General features: G+C 32.1%; 1 protein-coding gene and 2 long non-coding RNA genes across 3 annotated transcripts; 1 reads left to right on the top strand and 2 right to left on the bottom strand.

Moving 5' to 3' along the window:
- The first annotated feature begins 930 nt into the window (after positions 1-930).
- On the top strand, positions 931-7,160 carry LOC108460955 (uncharacterized). The gene is made up of 12 exons (XM_017760677.2): positions 931-1,314; positions 1,830-1,927; positions 2,026-2,112; positions 2,209-2,368; positions 2,455-3,204; positions 3,534-3,676; positions 3,759-3,953; positions 4,096-4,186; positions 4,272-4,440; positions 5,019-5,129; positions 5,210-5,306; positions 6,620-7,160. The coding sequence occupies exons 1-12, from the start codon at positions 1,198-1,200 to the stop codon at positions 6,696-6,698; spliced, it is 2,097 nt and encodes a 698-aa protein (XP_017616166.1). The 5' UTR covers positions 931-1,197; the 3' UTR covers positions 6,699-7,160.
- A 2,896-nt stretch (positions 7,161-10,056) lies between these two features.
- LOC128295103 (uncharacterized) lies at positions 10,057-10,751 on the bottom strand. The gene is made up of 2 exons (XR_008285416.1): positions 10,712-10,751; positions 10,057-10,305 (listed from the first exon to the last, which is right to left on the bottom strand). It is a non-coding gene; the product is annotated as an uncharacterized LOC128295103 (long non-coding RNA).
- A 200-nt stretch (positions 10,752-10,951) lies between these two features.
- LOC128295102 (uncharacterized) lies at positions 10,952-12,404 on the bottom strand. Its single transcript, XR_008285415.1, has 2 exons — positions 12,269-12,404; positions 10,952-11,205 (listed from the first exon to the last, which is right to left on the bottom strand). It is a non-coding gene; the product is annotated as an uncharacterized LOC128295102 (long non-coding RNA).
- Positions 12,405-19,602: the final 7,198 nt, after the last annotated feature.

The raw sequence follows: 19,602 nt of genomic DNA on the forward strand, positions 1-19,602 counted from the left end.
TAGGACTCTTTCAACCTATCATTTTTTTTTCACTTTTATATATATATATATATAAGATCTAATAGTTATGGTAAATCATCAAAATGTATCTAAAAATTAAATTACTAAAATATTAATTTTTAGTGAATTGATTTTTTTCAAATACGGTCTAAGTGAAAATTTATTATGACAATCAAATAAATTTTGAAAATTTGAATGTTAAAAATTTTCAATTTTTTATTTTTATTTTCATCAAAAACAATCTAACTAAAGAAATTTTAAATATTAGATTTGAAACAATACTTGTAAAGTTACTATATCAATAAAACTTTTGAGTTATGATAAAACAATAAACTCAATCTCTTACCTTATGTACTAGATATTTGTACATTAAAATATACCCTAATTAGGAAAAAATTTAATATATTTTTTCAGTAATAACAACTTAAAAAGACTTTCAACTTTTATCCTTTTCGTTTTCCTTTTTCTAAACCATTCAAAACATAATTTAAAAAAAAAAAAGAAAAAGTTTGGATTGACTGAAATGTATTATTCTCTTATTATGAGTTGAAAAGATTATGAATAATTCTATATATTATGTTAAAAAGAGCAATATAATCAGAATATATAATATTAAAATAAAAAACTAACAAAAAATAAACTAGTCTAGTATGAAGAGAACAATGACAAATCCAAGAAGCTAACAAGGGCTACAATCCTGAAATTTTTTATATAGATTTGTTTATAATTTTAAAATTTTAAATTAATAATGATAAAATTATATTTTGATCCTAAAAATGACAAAATATCATATTTTTTTTTAAAATAATAAAAATACACAATTAAAATAATAAAATAACATACTTACTATAATAAAAATACACAATTTAACTCCATATAAAAACAATTTCTCGATAAAGAGAAGGTTATCTTAGTTGGCCCATTGGATTTCCTTTGTAGGGCACGGTTATTATTTACCTCTTACTAGAAGGGCAAGACGATTTGGCGCCCAACTCTCTTAAAAAATTTGGATTCCCGGCCATTTCCGTCCTGTTTTAAGTGAAAATTTTATACTTTGGTCTCTCAAATCTGCTTCCCGCTACTACAAGGGAAGCGGGAAACTGAAAACCAACTCTAAAGTTGAAAACGTCCGATAAAACATACCCCAAAAGGCTTCATTTGGTTGAGAATTTGAGAGAAGAAAAGAGAACTAGGCAAATGGCTGTTGTTTCAACTTCTGCTTCTCAAATTGAAGAGGCGAATCAAACAAATGGAAATGGAATTCGCGTCGGGCGAAGAATTTATGATTCTGAAAATGGAAAAACTTGCCACCAGGTTTTTTTTCCTCTATTTTTCTTTTTATATTTCATTTCTAATTGACTCCATGGAGTTGTTTTTAATTATTTGTTTTTGGTTTAAGTGATATTTTATCCACTGGTAAATGTTGGTTTTATACTGCTTTTGGTTTTGTTTAGCTGATTAGGAAACACTCATGTTTCTGGTTTTTCCTCTTATATGGTATTTGATTATTCAGACTTGTTTTTGTCATTCGGCTTTTGTAACTTGAACTTGAGTGGTTGAGCCCTGGAATCGTATGTTTTGGACGTGTGCGTGCTTAATTTCTTTCAAGTTTTCTGGTGATGTTTGGAGGGTCAAACTTCGATATACTTATATTTGTTAGATATTTACATAGATTGATAAATCATGTATAATGAGGGATTGAATTATATAGAAATGTTAGATTAAAATTGGTTTGGAATTTTCTTTTTTAAATTTACAATTCTCTACTTTTAGCTTTTAAATTTATTTTTCCCTGACGTCTTTTTTTGCCTTGGGATCAAATGCTGAAGTGCCGGCAAAAAACAATGGATTTCTTGGCTCCATGCAAGAACTTGAAAAAGGACAAGCAATGTACCATTAAGTACTGTCATAAATGTCTATTGAACAGGTTGTTACTTCATTCTAACGTTTTACTTTTTGAACTATTTAATTGGATAAGGCTGTCAACTTACAAAGTTTTATTTTTGTTGGATTGATATTGGATAGATATGGAGAGAAGGCAGAAGAAGTTGCATTGTTAATTGATTGGAAATGTCCCAAGTGCAGAGACATTTGCAATTGTAGTTGCTGCATGTAAGAATATCACAATCGTAGTTGCTGATTGTAAGAATATCCCAATTGTAGTTGATGATTGTTGACCAAGTCTTAACTGGGACTGTATTTTTTTAGGAAGAAAAAGGGTCACAATCCTACTGGCATACTAGTGCACATGGCCAAGAAAACTGGGTTCTCTTCTGTTTCAGAATTGCTTCAAGCTAAAGGACCTGAAAATTTTGGATATGAAAAGTTTATAAAAGATACAGGTGTTTTGTCAAACAAGCAAGCAAAGGTTTGGTTTCATTTTTCTTCCTGATGGTAATATGCTGTTGGTTTGTCACAGTTTTTGGGTGATGAATTTGTCTCTGATGTTTACAGGAGTTTATGGCCACTTCACCAAAGATGCTTGGGAAGGAAAATTCTTTTGATGGAGATTGTGATTCCAAAGTTGGTTCTGAGAATCTGACATTATTTCCTGACGAAAAGAAATCTAAGAAGATGAAACGTGAGGAATTGAAGGAATTGTGTAATGGTAATGGGGATCATGATCTTTCTTTGAACAAAACTGGTCTAAAAAAGCCTAAAACCTTGAAGGAATCTTCAAAGAAAACAGTGAAGGGAAATTATTGTCTGTCAGATGACAAAAACTTGAATAAAGAAGTGCAAATTGGTGATCATTCTGGTCTCAGCAAAGGACAAGAAGTTAAATGTGCAAAAAACAAGAAAGGAGATTTAAATGGAGCTAAAGCTTTGGAGGATATCTCTAAGAAAAGGGAGTCTGTGACTTCTGACGAGGAGTCTAGAAAAAAATTGAAGTCAAAACAAAAATCTGTGGCTGCAGAAAAGAATCTTAACAGGCAGGTTATTGAAACCAACACTGTATCTCCAGTTAAAAAGAGAAAGTGTGGTGTAAAAAGTGGGGATTCTGGTGGTTCAAATGGTTGCAAGAATGATAACAGCAGTGGCAAGCTCCAGTCAGTTATAAAGCCTTGCAGAGACAAAAAACTTGACCTAGACGTTCAACTGCCTGAGGGCTCCAGCTTAATAACTGTTGCTGGCATTGATTTACCTCCCAAAGATATTGGTCATGCATTGCAGTTCCTAGAGTTTTGTGCAGCTTTTGGAGCGGTATGTAAGATAGTTTGGTGTTATGTTTTTTTGGTTTATATATTTATGATAGAAACCTAACATTCAACCCTAGATGCATCATCTTAAATCTAACTTTTTCAATAGTTGAATAACATAGAACTATTTGATTATAAAGACCTTGTTATGATGAAATTTCTTTCTGTAATTTGGATTTTGAGTCATGAATTCTGATTACTTAAGCGTATTGTATTTATTGTTTTTTTTGGTTGAATGTACTTGGTCAACAATTGTTTGTTTTTGTTTCATCTGCCCAAGATTACTTAATTTAGTAATTATTTTTGGTTATTCTTTTGTTTGGTATGCCATAGGTTCTTGATATGAAGAAAGGGCAAGCAGAATCTGTAATTAGAGAAATAATACGTGGACGTGGGAGATGCCGATTACAGTACTCTCCAGTAGTCCAAATCCATGTACAATTGTTGTCTCTAATACAAAAAGATATGGGGAAGAAGTATAAATAAATGCCCTAACTGCTGATTTTTACCTTCTTTCTTAAAATTGAATTATAATTTTATGCTGTATTGGCTGTTCAGATTTCCACCCTTCAAAGCAAGTGACAATGGTTCATGGTTTAGAGCCCTTGGCCAATGTGTTTCTGAATCCCAATGTGCACTCAGAGAAGTTTCTTCTGATATTTATGATGGTGGTGTGGATGCATATAATGTGCTAGACAGTTCTATAAAGCTTAAACTCTTAAACATTTTGTGTGATGAAGCCCTTTGCACAATGTAAGTAATAGGGATGAAAGCCAAGGCCTGATATTTATAGATTAGAACTCTTCTTTTTTTTTTTTTAAAAAAAAAATTACTTTAATAAATATCTATTGTACATTAGGATTCTTTTCTTTTCATTTCTTCTGTAAATTTTCAGAACATTGAGGAATTGGATTGACAAGCAAAATTCTGAGTTTGTTGATAGTGAGAAGGAAGCAAAAGAAAAGATTCTTGTTGCAAGGGATAAGGTAATGTGTGTAATTTTACTCTCTTTTTTCAAATTGGTAGTGATCTTAGCATCCGCATGCAAACTGACTTTTTAACTTACTACAGGAAAAACAATTAAGGCAGAAAATGCAAGATGAGGTTGCCAAAGCTATTATTGAAAAAAGTGGTGCTTCTCTGTCAGTTTCTGAGCATGAGGTTCTTGTTAGACAAATAAAAAGAGAAGTAATTCAAGTGCATGAAGATGTGTGCCAGGCAATTCGTATGTTACCAAGGAGTATGTTCTCAATTTATTATTTCTATAGTTCAAGCAATTATTTGAAAAATGTGCATAAACTCATTTATGTTGCAAATTGACCATGCGATCCTCTTCTCCCACCCAACACAAACATGTTCTGAGATAGATGGGGAATATTTATTGTGTATTAAGGATAATGAACACATTCCCTTTTCTGTTGCTTTTGGATATCAAATAATCACTAGTACCATTTTTGAAAAGCTAAGGAATCTCAGAAACAATTAGATAATAGCATTCTAAATTCTAATCATGCACTGGAATTTTCTGCTATAAACAAATAGAAATGTCATTTTCATCTTTCACTTTTACAAAGCTGAACTAGTTGGTATCATGCATTAAGACAAGTTTTTTTGGGCTCAAGTTGAAGATGCTTGACGTTTGTATGTGTGATTTATTTGCTTCTATAATATGAAGCTGGTATGTTGGTAATTAAAAGTGAACCTGGATTATTCCATTTGTGATTCTTGCATTAAATTGCTTCTCAATACTTGTTTTGGCATGCATATACTTTGGTCTCTGAAGTCTGAACAGCTGACTTTCCATTGTAATTGTTGCAGAGAGACAGAGATCTGATGCTGTTAGAACAGCACCTATTATATTGGATGTTAGTGGTCGTGCTTTCTGGAAATTGAGAGGGTATACCAGTGAAAACTATATATTGCTGCAAGGTTAGGGTTTAATGCATTACTTTAATGTGTTTTCAACCATATGAGTTTGGAAGTTTCTAAGTCATATGTTTAATGAACAGATATTGGAACCTTAGATCCAGTTGCACCTAGTGAGAAATGGTTTGTCTATGATGTTGAACAGAAACCAGATGTAGAGAAATACATCTCTTCTATAAGGTAACTTTACTTGGGGTTTTGTCATTTGCCAATTCCTTGAAAATACTTGTTGATAAAGAGTCAAAAGTTAATTGTAAAATAATATTCCTTGAGATTTTCCAACTTTTGGCCTTTCCTGAATCAAATTAGAAAGTGTGGTTGTAAAATTGCAATTGTTAAACTGTAAATTTGCACTTGTGTCATCAGGTGATTTTGTGGGAAAGCCAAAATCAATTGCTTTTCTTTTATGACATTTTGAATGGCTTATTGTGTCAAAAGCGAGATTGAAATTTTAGGTCTTGTTACATAGAGACTTAGATCTCTCAGGTTTTTATTAGAAAGTTTGCTTGCCTTTTATTATTCCACAGTTCTTTTTAAATAGAGAGTACAAAAATTATATCAAACTAAATAGTCTTACCAAACACATTCTCTTCTTAGAGTCTTAAACTATGAGAATCAATTCTGTATCAGTATTGCCTGTATTGATTGGAATGCCTTGTTCTGGTAGTAAACTGGAACAGCAAATTTTACTGTTCTGTTTTGTTATAAATTTTGGTCAGTATTGGTAGTACTAGTGTGTATAGGTAGATTTTGCTCATATTGCCCAAATTATGTTGTACCTGCCAATATAGGTGAAAATGGCTCTAGCTATTATTACAATAATAGCCTTTGTACCTCGCCATAACATAAGCCTTTTGTACCTTGCCAAGTTTCTCTGATTATTTTTTACATGTAGCATTTCTTGCTTCTATTCAAAGGCTAGTGGGGCCCATTTGTGGTTAAGTTAGGGGGTTTGTGCATTTGAACATTCAATTTAATGGAATCACCTAGTTTAGCCATGAATAACCCTACATGTTCTTGTTGAATATGGTGACTTGCCCATGCCAATTTTTCTTGAAATTGCTGTTGATAGATCTTTATAATTCTTGTTTTTCAAACTAGCCAAATGAAGGGAGTCATTGCGTAACTTTAATTAGTTCATCATATGTCTTCCAATTTCATTTGCTAATACTGAAGTTCCTCTCTCAACATGTGGAAAGCTATCAAGATTACATTGTTTGCCTTATTGGTGTATTGGTTTTCAAAGTATTGTTTACATCAATGTAGCCAAATGAAGGGATCCTCCATCCATCAATAGTAGGGAATTCCAATTGTGTACTTGGAATAGTTCCTCCTATTGGTGGTAGGTGTGCTTGGTTTACATCGATCCAATTGCCCAATTGCCATTGGTTGAATTGCATACTTGTAAAATGGACAACTTTTAGGTTGTTTATGTTTTTGAATAAGTATATTGTTAGTTTCATAATCATTATTTCTTTTCTCCTCTTCTGCAGGACAGAAAGGGTTAAGATTCAAAAAGTTAAAGACAGACTTCCAACTGCTATTGTTGGAGAAAACTTGAAGCATGCTTAGTCCAATCATTTTGTGTCTGAAAAATTCTGGTAATAATATGCTGCATGTTACGGGACATGGCTTCCAGGTCATTGTAATGAAAAATCTTTCAAGTTAGGCTCCAACTACATAATGATGTTAGTCGGGGTCTACTCTGGCAGGAGTGGTTTGATAAAAAAAGAGTTTCCATTTTCACGCCCTTTTCTTGCAGCTGACTTTTCTGGTTGATTAATCTATTCTTTTCATTTCCTTTTGAAGTGTCTATAGTCGACACTCAGCTGGGTTACTTTTTAGTTGTAGATTGATCTATTTTTTTTTTTTATTTCCTTTTGAAATGTCTGTATTTGACACTAGTGTCTAACACCTAAGTATTGAGTAACGTAGCCTTTTAGATTAAACCGCTTGGTAGTGTTGCAATTTGTAATGGACCAAAAATGGTGTTTAATCTTTAATGCCTACGAGGGAGAACTTTTGTTTTGTTTAGTTAAGCTTTGGACATTATGCATTGAGTTCCTTGCTGTGAAATACCTTCATTTCTTAGAAAATTTCTCATTTTCCCATCATATTATGAATTGGGATTATTGGTTCTTATGTATCAAAGTTTCTAATTGTGATTAGTGCTTTTTACCTTTCCAAAACAATTTAAATTTTAATAATTTTATTTTAATAATTAAAAACATTGTCAACACAGTTATCTATATATTGCTAATTATACACGTACTAATTTTATAAACACAATGTATCATGTTTTTGAGTAATTTTATTCTAATACTATTAAAATTATTTTAATAAATTTAAATTTATTATAATGTATATTGTTATTTAGTGAGTAATTATTTTATTTTAAAATGTCATTAATAAATTTAATTGTATAAATAATTGGCACAAACTCATACATAGGATGTTTTCTGAGGAGACTGTACATTTTGGCACCCTTTGTATTTCTTGTTCCATTGTAGTACACTTACATTTGTTGACTGCCATTGGTTCGTTAAAATCCCTTAAATGTTTTGGGATTTGCCCCTTTCAGCTCTTGGTTGTCGGAGGTCTCCTAGAATTGATCGTGGCCGCCCTATTAATTGTTGTTGTTACTCTATTGTCGACAGTAGAAAACCTATTAATTATCGTCGTTGCTCTATTGTCGACAGTAGAAAACCTATTAATTGTCGTCGTTGCTCTATTGTCGACAATAGAAAACCTACTTTTGCCTCTTTACGATGAAGACCTACTAGTTTTTCCCCCTCTCTTATAAGTCTAACCATTTTCCTAGTGAAATTACGAAAACAACGAATAAAAGAAAGTACCAAATTGCAACAACTGAACAAGAATCTCAGGTAGCAAAACAGAAGCTAAATTTATAGACTTCTCAATACTTCGTAAACTCATGGTTTTAGGTTTCGAGACTGCAACATGTGGTTTTGTACAAGTGTATACAGTCGTTATCAATTAATAAGTATAAAAGTTATCGTCTCCACAGGGACTGTAGTCGTTATCAATTAATAAGTATAAGAGTTATCGTCTCCACATGGGCTGTATATGTTAATCAATATTTTGAAAAATTAATATTAACAATTTAGTAAGAAAAACACAATAAATTTGATTGGTCGATGTTAAGTAATTATCTAAGATGCAAAGTGATCCCTAATGCAAATTAATCTAAATTTGATGAATAATTAAAATGAATGAGGTGGATTTACTCACAAGATTTCAACAACGATAACATGAATAGGCTAGAATAATCGCATCAATTGGCATAGTTCGTTCTCGTTAATAATGTTCCGGAGAAAATTTCAATGGCAATTCGATCTTTCATAAGCTTGAAACTAATATTAAGTCATTTCGGGATTCTTTTTACTTATAAAACATGCAAATTATTGATCATATTTAACTAAGGGTTTCTTAGAGCTTATGTGAAGTAATAGAGACTGGGTCGGTTTGAAACAATGTAATCATATAAACCTAAAACCTATGCAAGGTAATAGAGCTCAGTTAAGTTATTACAAACCTTAATTTATTCTGGTTCAAATATAAATTAAGCATGCACTTTTCAATTATTGTGTCTATTAGCCACCACCTGGATCAGATTAAGCAACTAATTCTAATGCATTTGATCACATAATTTAATTGTGAGATTCTAGAGTAATTAATTTCTGTATCTGTGGTTCTGTGTTCTGCGATTGAGTTTAAGGTCTGGAGTTTGAGTCGCATCACTAAAAGTTTTTTTAGTTTTGAAATCAACCCAAAAGTACGCGTTACTTGCTAAAGTTCGATTCAGTGTGAAACTGTGACAAGAATGAGCTTGCTGGTTCACTGGTTAAACATCTGTCTATATTTTGTCTGGTTCTGAGTTCGAATCCATCGTATGCGTTAGGAAAATATTTGTTATATGTTAGAAATTTGTTTGGAAGTTAGGGAATTAATTTTAACGATAGTTTCTTCTTCCCCCTTTCCATTTTATTTTTGTTCTTCTTATTTTCGTTTTTATTTTTTTTGTTGTTAACCGGAAGTGGTGAGGATTAATGGAAGTTCTGTTGTTAATCACTGGTCAGAAGGCTGTTGGTAAGTAACTGTCATTGCGAGCATCTCCGCGAATTTTTCTTCGTTTTGTAAATTATTAATGTAAGACCCGAATTTTGCCCGACCAAAAATACCGACCCAAAATATAGGCCCGATTACACAGGCCCAATAGCCCAAATCAGAAAACATGGACAACCTAGGCTACTTTCAGCCGCCGCACGCCCCATGGCCTCTGCACCTGTTCCACGTTCGCGCCCAATTCGCGTGTTGCACGCCCACGTCGGTTCTCCCCCACGTCTACACGACCTGCAACTTGAAGCAAGAGAAGAGCAAGTAACTGTTTGTATTTGGCTATAAAGCCTTCAAATTTTTGATTGTAAAGGGAGGTCTTTTTTTTTTCCTTTTTTTTAGAGAGATTGTATACAAAATACATACAAAGATCAATAGAAAGCTGTAACACCCCCTAACTCCAAACCGTCATTTAATGTGGCTACTGAGGCATTACCGGATATATCAGACAACTTATGGATATTTTACAATTATTATAACATTCATAGTATAATTGAAGAATTATGTCCCTATAATAGACTTTCGAAGCCCAACACAAGTATTAAAGTGGAATGGAACGGGACTTGTTCGAGTATTCAGAGATTTTTTTTTTATTTTTATTTTTTTTTACAAAAATTTCGACAGCATTTCTTCTTAATTTTTACATAAAACCCCCTGCAAATTCAAACCAAAAACCAACTAATCCAAAACCAATGGCACAATCAAAAATAATTTAAACCTAAATATATCTAAATCATAACCAATTCATTAACATAGTCATTTAATAACTAAACATTCATAATATTAATCCAAATTAACTAATAACTTCATTCATTTTTTCATTCCAACTTATACCAAATTATATAATATAATATTTACTATTTTATCAAACGAATAACAAAATATGGTATACCATTCTTATAACCAACTTTACAAGTATATCTGTATAATTTATACAACACCTAGTACATGCCACTTTCAATTAAGAAAGAAAACATCACCCAAAATTTGTTGGAGTCGGGATCGTTCAGATGCTGGACCGGGGTACTAGACTCCTATTAACCTGCGCACGGAAACAACCACACGCTGAGTATTCCGTACTCAGTGGTATTACCATAATTCAAATTATTATAGCAATAAAGAATTTTAATTACCAAACATGTAACTATCTAATTTCACTAATATCAATTCATTCTTAAACTTTCATTAATTAATAATAACGATACAATTTTTTATCTATTCTTCAGTTTCCATCACATATTACATGTAACAATTTCAATCACTACATGAACATTAAGTTCATGCCTTTCATTTTCAATCTCAATTTCAATCCACTATTCAACTTTTTCATTTCTTTCAATATTTCAATAATATAATCACCCTATTAACAAATCCGGACTTTGACGGATACACAGATTCCAACCCAACACACCAGTACGGCATATTGTGCCTAAAACGGTACATAGTACCTGATCAGTATACGACACATAAAGTGCCTAAAACGACACATGAGGTGCACGATCGACACACGAGGTGCACGATACGACACACGAGGTGCTGAAATCGACACATAAAGTGCACGATCAAGAAAAGCCGCAAATTCCGTACACTTCCAGATCCTATGGCATGCCAATTATATCCGACTTAGCCCGACTAGTTAATAGGGTATTTCAATTCTCAATTCACTTTCATTTCCATTCCAAGATTACTTTTCAATTAAAATTTTCACATTCAAATAAATTTACAATTCAATTATACATACACATTCACCATCCAATTCAATTCTCATTCAACTCAAATATCAATACTTACCTTATAATTCACTTATTAAATATAGAATTGATATAAAACATTTAATAAAAAATAATTTGAATTATAGTAATACAAATCGTGAATTTCTCGTTTTAATCCTCGATAGCTTTCTCCTTTCCTTTGTGCGCCGATGTCTTGGGTTCTTTGTTAACTACGAAAATAATAATAATTTATAATCATCAATATAACACAATTCAATTTAATCCATGAGCCTAAACATGCAAATTTAACCATTTTTATACACATAATTCCACTATTTACTTATATGTTCATTCAAAGCTGTCTACTTGAGTCATTGTTACTAAATCATTTATATCTTGAGCTAGGAAACTCCAAATTAAGATCCACTAATTTTCCCTGAAACTAGACTCACATATCTTCTTACCATAAAATTTTTAGAATTTTTGGTTTAGTCAATAAGTATAGTTTATTCTTTAAAATTGCCCCTATTCTACTGTCAAATAGTTCCGACCATTCTTCACTAAAAATTACTTATATCACAGTATAGAACTCGGATAATATTCCCGTTGATTTATCCTGAAAATAGACTCATTAAGGATTCTAAAAATATAACTTTAAGCCTCTAATTAGTTTTCTTAAATTTTTTGTGATTTTCCAAAGTCAGAACAGGGGAACCCGAATTTATTCTGACCTTGTCTCACAAAATTCATTATATCTCTTAATTTAAAATTCAATTGCTTATATCGTTTCTTCTATAAGAAACTAGACTCAATAAGATTTAATTCCATATTTTATTCATCCTATAATTTAATTTCTACAATTTTGGTGATTTTTCAAACTTAGACTACTGCTGCTGTCCAAAATAGTCTTAGTACAAAATGTTGATTTACTTTAATTTCAATTTAATCCTAACTAAATTCACTTACTTTTCTATCTTAATTCATACTTTATTTCTATTCAAATTTTGTCCAAACTCATACTTAACTATTAAATTTCCAGCATATTTTTATAATTTCGAATTTATTTCCATTTAATCCTAAAACTCAAAACTTATAGCTTAGTTTACGATTCAATCCTTTATTCAATTCCAATCAAAATTTCTATCAAATAAACCCCAATTCCATCATTTTATTCAACATGAACCAAACTTAGAAATCTAATGACTTTCAAAATTTCTACTTAAAACAAGTACTATTTATCTCTAGGATTCCAAAAACTCAAAAATCATAAGAAAATGGGCTAAATTGACTTACCAAATTAACTTGGAACCTTTAAAACCCTATTTTCCCTTTTTCTTTTCTTTCTTTCTTTCTCCCCTGTTTCTTCTCTGTTTCGTTTCCTGCTATTCTGTTTCCTTCCTTCTTTTTATTCTTTTGTTTCTTTCCTTTATTTCCTTTTTATTTACTTTACTTTTAATAATAATATTTTAACACATAAAAATCTCAGATTTTTATGTTTATGCCGCCTCACTTAGGACAAATGGCATAATTGCCATTTTGGTCCTCTTCATTTTCTTTTAATCTACAATTTAACTTTCATCCTTTATTCAATTTAGTCATTTTTCCTAATTATTCTTAATTAAGCTAAATTCACCTAATTTAAACCTAATTAAACACATCGCTAAACTCATAAATATTTCTAGTAATTATTTCGAACTCGATTTACTAAGACGGAGGCCTATTAATGTACTTTTCCGATGCCTGTGAATTTTGGGTCATTACAAAAGCAATCAAAAATATACTTCAAAGGTGATTTTTTGCTATTTACTATGTTTTTTCGTTTTCATTTGGGTTTACAATACCAATACAAAATATAAGGGAGAAAGGGAAAAGCTCACCGGAGTCGCACCGTGCTCGCACCGTCGGCGGGCCTTTGTTGGTCTCGAACGGAGGGCCTAGGCACTAGCCTTTTGGAGGATAGTTTTTTGGAGAAAAGGAGAGGAGATACTGAATACGAATACAAAAAAAACAACGATTGAATAACGGTTTTTATTTCAAAGGATTTGCGCATCGTTTCAATCTGCTCCTCATTTAAATACTGCCTTTTGTGAGTTAGAATATTTGTATTTTAAATCCCTATTCATTTGGGCGCATTTCATTCTAGTCCTTGTCTACGCTTTAGGAATTCTATTTGTTTACAAATTATCCCCTTAATTTTGTTTTTATTTCCATTGAGTTCTTTTAAAATTCATGTTTTTATATTCTTTTTAATTCATTCATTCTTTTTTCTCCTTTTCATATTATTTTAACATTTTATTAATTGATTTCACCTTATTTTAATTTTTTCTTGTTGTTATTTTCTTTTCTATATTTTCATTCCGTTTTATTATATATTTTATTTTTCTCTTTTATGAACATTCTTTAAATATGTTATTATTATTTTGTATATCTTATTTATATTAAGCCATTCGTATTTTAGGTATATATCATTTTATTGTTTTATATATATATATATTTATTACACTTCTACATATGTAAATATTTCCTATATCGTAAATTTTGAATTGTGGTATATTATATTTTTTTGTATATATGGATAATTTATATTATTCTATGTATTTTCTTTCAAATTTATTTATAATAATACATTTCTTTTTAAATCTATATATATAGTTTTGGGTCTTTTAAAGTTTTTTTGTTGAATTATTGATTATTTCAAACGTCTTTTATATTATTATTTCTGTACATACATTTGTAATAAGTATTTCATGATATGTGTATTATTTATCTAGATGGATCTATATTTCGTATATCATGCATTTTCTAGTATTTGTTTCAAATTTTCCTTCATATATTATTTGTTTTTGAAATTCTTACATGAAGTCTATTGATCGCATATCGGTGATTTTACATTTTCCATTTCCCACATTATTAATTCTTCTCTATTTTAAAACATTTGTGTTGATTTGCTTGATACTTTTCTTAAAATTGCCTTGTGATTCATTGATTTTTTTTTTTGTGTTAATATTAGTCTTTGCATAAGATATGTTGCCATTGCATATACTTTGTTTTCATATGATGATGATTTATTTGTCTATAACTCTTGCCATGTAATATTATGCATGTTCGTGATTATGTCTTTATCTCCTGCTATCATTGAGATTTAAACTCCAATCTATGTAGCCAACATTAGTGGTTTCATTTCTTCTCCACGCAAACCCACACAAGTATATTTTGACTCAGCTTGTATCGTTGATAATTCGAACCCTTTTAACTTGAGGCAATATTTCGTGTTTGGAAGTTTGAGGGATCGTGCCTAATCGTGCTGGGTTGTGATCTTTCGTTCGACTAAAATACGGAATATCCCTTGGAAATGTCATCCGTGTTTTTAAAAAAATTAAAATGAGGTAATATTTCGTATTTGAAAATTCGATAAATCGTGCCCAATCGTGCTGGGTTGCGACTTATCGTTTGGCCGAATAACTAAATATCCTTTTGAAATTCCAAATGCATGAGTTTTGGAAATTACGAGATGATCTTGTGTCGAGGTTCGAAATATTGTATCCAATCGTGCTGGATGTAATATTTTATTCCTTCTGAACGAGAGAATCTCGACATCCAGTTCAAGTTATCTAAACGTTTTTAAAGGAATTGTATTTTAATTTTTTTTTTAAATTTTCAACATTAGGATGTTAATTGATCAATACGGTACCAATTTTGGGCGTTGCGAGGGTGTTAATCCTTCTTCGCGCGTAACCGACTCTCGAATCCGTTTTCCAGCTTTTCATAGACCAAAAATATTGTTTTAATAAACCAAAATGCTTTATTAAAATGATCACAAGGTGACCCAATCACACCTAAACAAAAAAGATTAGTGGCGACTCCATTTTCGTTTTAAAGTCGACCCCCATTTTTCTAAATAAAAATGGTTTCGACAGCTTGGCGGCTTCACTGAGGACCAATAAGAGAGTTAAGCCGTAAAATTGATTATTTTTTTGTCCTTTTGTCGAAAATTTAAAATTTTGGTTTTAACATACAAGCCTTTCATTGCATTTCATGGGTTTTATGGTTTCCATTATTTTTGTTTTGAACTTTTTATATCCTCTCGCATCATCTTGCATGACCGTTATGGTCGCACCTCTTAAGTGGCAGTGAGAAACTATGCCTTCGTGAGGTTTTCACCTCCGCATAGGCTAGTGGTATTAAGAATGGAGGATTTTTGTGAGTTTCGAGAATCTTTTCTAAACGAGTGTGTATTTACTTAGCAAGTAGGGCTATTAACAACAAGGAATAACAACAAGGCAATTTCTGTGATTGTTGCTAAAGTTTTGATAAGTTTGGGATATTTGAAGGTTTCATGTCGAAACTTTTGATGTAGGTATTAAGTGAGTAATCGGGAATTTTTTTTGATTAATTGGCTAAATTGTGTTACTGAATGCTTGTTTTAGGCTTCAAAGATCTTTAGGGTTGTTGTCACTTCGAAATCTTTCTAGGTGCGTATCAGAAACTTTAGTTTTGCAAGTTTCTGTCACTGAAAATGGTGGCTGTCTAAGCCACACGGGCGTGTGGCAAGTCGTGTGTGGCCATTTTAGTACAGGGCTCACACGAGCCAGGGACACTGGCGTGTGCCCAGGCTGTGTAACTTATTATTTATGGAATGAGACCACACGGGTGTGTGTCCAGGCCGTGTAACTCACTGTTTGGTTATAAAGCCACACAGGCAGGGACACGGGTGTATACCCAAGCCATGTGAGCCACACGGGCAAGGACACGGGCGTGTGTTTAGGCCGTGTAACTCACTGTTTATGCTTTAGAACCAGACAGGCAAGACACATGGGCATGTGACCAGGTTATGTGGTATGTGATTAGGGCCCGAAACCTATTTTCGAGGGTGAAAATGTTACCTAACACTGATACTGGCTTCTTTAATGTATAAATGATGGATATTGATGATGCTAGAACTATCTGATACTCTAAGATTGATCTGTGAATAACTTAGTTATAGGTACACTATAACGCTTATTCTGTTATTGAGCTATTTTATTGATTATGAAATGATTTGGAATGAATGAATACATGATACTGGTACTTATGTCCTACATTGGCATGGTTGAGATAACGTGGAGGAAGAAATCTGTTCTAAAATCGTGGCTATGCCACCAGGAGTATACATCTGATTCTGGCGCTTGTCGCATACTAAATTAGCAGCTAAGCTGCGTTTCTGTAAAATGTCAATGAACACTTTGCGGTATGTAATTTTGGTTGGGCATTGAATGTCCTTAATGGTGTGTTGGGGTGGCCAAAGACGGTGTGTAGCGGGCAGAAATATGATTATTACATCTAAATTTGATTGGTATCGTGTATGAATTGAAATTACATATATGTACACATGTAATTGGTTTGCTCTGAGTCTGGACTAAATTTACTCTTGTATTGAATGGAACCTTCAAATTTGAGAGTACGCTATAATGATTGTTAATTGAATATTTAATTTATGCACTGAATTCACAACTCACTTTGGTATTACTTAGATTTCAAGTGGTTCGCAGACTTGGACGGGTCGGTGCCGCAGGAGCTCGGTCGAACTATTAATTTCTTATATATTATTTCTGTAGGAGCCTTGTTAAACTATAGTAAAGTAACTGTTGCAGACTGTATACTTAACCACTATTTGGGTTGAACTTTATGTAAATCACGGTTTGGTTTATGGTGTCTTGCATAGCACTTGATTTTTGCATGTGACTTTTTAAGCTTGGGCTGGACGTCTAGGCCGGGTCTAGGGTGTTACAATGGAAGCTTCCTCCAATTCTCACAACTACTCTTCCATAAACTGCTCCTCATGGTGACTGGCGAAGAGAAAATTTTTACTTTAGGAATTACTTAGCTAAATAAAGAAATGGGATGGGTGGAAAAGAATGAAAGTTAGAGAGAAATGAGAGGATTGATGAATGTGTGTTAAAGGATGAAATGGATAATGATTGAAGGATGATAGAATATTGGAATGAAAAGGTTTATTTATACTAGAGGGATGGCTAGTAGGTTTGCTATAAATAGCATTTTGAATCCCATGATATGCTCTCATGCTTGGCTGGCCATACATTGTGGAAGGGAGTGGTTGTTGGTTTATTGATTCATGCATGAAGTCATGCTTGAATCAAGCAAGGTGGTGGACGGTTTCAAGAGTAATTGTTAAGGGTCGATTTCTGAATGTTTTGCAAGTGTAAGAACCTCCAAATAAATATCCCAAAAGCCAATCTTGAATTGCTCAGATGCCATTGCTGAATTGGGCTTTACTCCCCCCTACTTGGACGGTTTATTGACCCAACTGCTTGCCAAACTTGTTCTTTAGTTATACCAAAATAAATTGGATAAAATTAATTTCTTTGTGACCCAAATTTACTTGATGTTGCAGTCTATGTAGAGTGAAAATAGGCTCATGTCCATGTGGTTTTAACAAACAAAAGATTCATAATTCCTTAGTCCAACTACAAAAATTAAATCAAAGGTAATATGTCACATAAAATAATTAAATTATGCACATCTTTAATGCAAAATACCATAGAATTACATTCTTTATTAAATCATGCCCCTTATCTTAATATGAACAAAATTCACCCTTTTAACTATCAAATACTTGAAATTAACATTAATTTTAAGTAAAATTGTGTCATAAACTACTAGGAAAAACCTATATAATTTAGAGTTTATGAAGATAATGACTAATAACATTTGGCCACCTGCACAATGCTAAATGCTCATTATCATAGCCACTCTTCCCCCAAAAGTGTCGTATTTATGACAATTATTCTAAACATCTGACACTCATTTATCGTTTCAGATAGGACAAATCTTCATCAAACTTCAGAAAATATCTCACAGAAGACCACTTTAGAACCTTTTGTGTGATTTAAGGGGGCTATTGTTATATCCTTTCAACACACGAACATGTGTTAGCACTGGATAGACCTTTGGCCTCCACGTTGACTCCTCTTGGAATAATATCTCGACAGGGCATATGACCTCAGCGACTATAAGTAATAACATCTACCCTACCTAGCGGAAGCCATATGCTAATATCTAAGTGTGAATACTCTTTTAATGTGAACACACTTGTAAAACAATAGGGAGTTTGTTTAGGCTTAACTCCCTCGTATTGATAGAGTTTCATGATATGTGCCCATGATTATTCATTAGGCATTTAACGGTACTAAATGTATATCCTAACGCGTCATACCAACAAACAAAAAGATCCCTCCTATAAATACCCTGGAGAACAATAAACAAAGGATCAATTTTCCAATATTCTAAAGTTATTCTAAGCATTTGTCTTCTTGATCAGCCTATCCTCTTATCTTTAATCGGGCTCTCAACCTCTTTAGGTGAACTGGCCTTTATTGCACCACTGTGATCTCCTCCTTATTATCCTCATTTGTTGTGCACAATATTAACAATAATATAAACATGTCCTTAGTCTAACCGAAAATAAGCAAACCGATTAAAAGACTAATGTGTCGTTTGTCAAGTCTAATTGATGAGATACTTTGTCTTGAACATTGGTGCAGAAGATTCCCAGAAGATAGAGACATAAATGTGACTGACTGGATTGATAATACATCGGACATGACCTAAGTAGAATATATCTTAGACTTGTTTATAGATTTATTCATTTGTGACGTTCATAGTGTGGCATACCTTAATCTTGAGTGGATAATGACCTATGTATGCATGACTCGTATACTTTGATGCAAGTAAATGTGTGAGTTCAAATAGATAAGGAATCGAAAGCTGTTGCGTTAGGTATACGATTTCTACAGTATGTAGCACCATTCACAATAGTTGAATTCATAGCGCAACTAAAGAGTGAACTATATCCTCTCATTAACGTTACATGATAGATGAGAAGTAAACATGGTTATGGGTCTTTTGTCTTTGTGATAAATGATTTAATTGCTATTTTATAGTAATTGACTTTAATGAAGAAAGATATAATGGCTACCATGAGATAAAATAAATTAATATTGGGAGAACAAATTTATCCCAAAGAGATTAAGTATATCATATGAGGGTAACACACTTATGACAAGGTCATTGAACAAACACTTATTAAGTAACTTTCGTAATTGTATGTAATTAGAGAGAGCTCAGTCACGATATTATAGTGGAATGACTTCGTGACTAAATAAGTTTATAATTAATAAGGGAAAAGCTGAAATTTAATTATAAATTATTTGAGCCCTAATCATATATGTTCAATCAATTCCTCCGCTAGCTCATTGAAACCATAAATGAATTGCATTTAGAACCAAATGGATAGAAATGAATGAAAATGATGAAGTTAGAGAAATGAGCTGCATTCACAAATAAATGTCTCTTGCTAAGTATAAAAATGACTTGAGAATTAATTTAAGATTTTTGAATTATTATTTAAGGTTTATTGAATTATAATTAAATAATTAAAGTTTGAAAATGAAATTGAATTACTTTGTCATTATGGATTTGTTGAATAAGGAAATTAATTATATTTCCTCATATTTGTTTACTGAAAAGTTGTACTTTAATAATTAGATTAATTGAATATATAATATTTATTTTGAGAATAGAAAACAAGAATTAGATTGAATTAAATTATAACATGTCAAGTCAAAAGT

This window comes from Gossypium arboreum, chromosome 7 (genome assembly GCF_025698485.1).
Source record: "Gossypium arboreum isolate Shixiya-1 chromosome 7, ASM2569848v2, whole genome shotgun sequence".
Lineage (NCBI taxonomy): Eukaryota > Viridiplantae > Streptophyta > Magnoliopsida > Malvales > Malvaceae > Gossypium > Gossypium arboreum.

Excerpts from the sequence above, each read along its gene's own strand:
- LOC108460955 (XM_017760677.2), top strand. The coding sequence starts at position 1,198 with ATGGCTGTTGTTTCAACTTCTGCTTCTCAAATTGAAGAGGCGAATCAA. Across the intron at positions 3,205-3,533 it reads TTTGTGCAGCTTTTGGAGCG|GTTCTTGATATGAAGAAAGG; the intron begins GTATGTAAGATA and ends GGTATGCCATAG. Across the intron at positions 5,130-5,209 it reads AAACTATATATTGCTGCAAG|ATATTGGAACCTTAGATCCA; the intron begins GTTAGGGTTTAA and ends TTTAATGAACAG.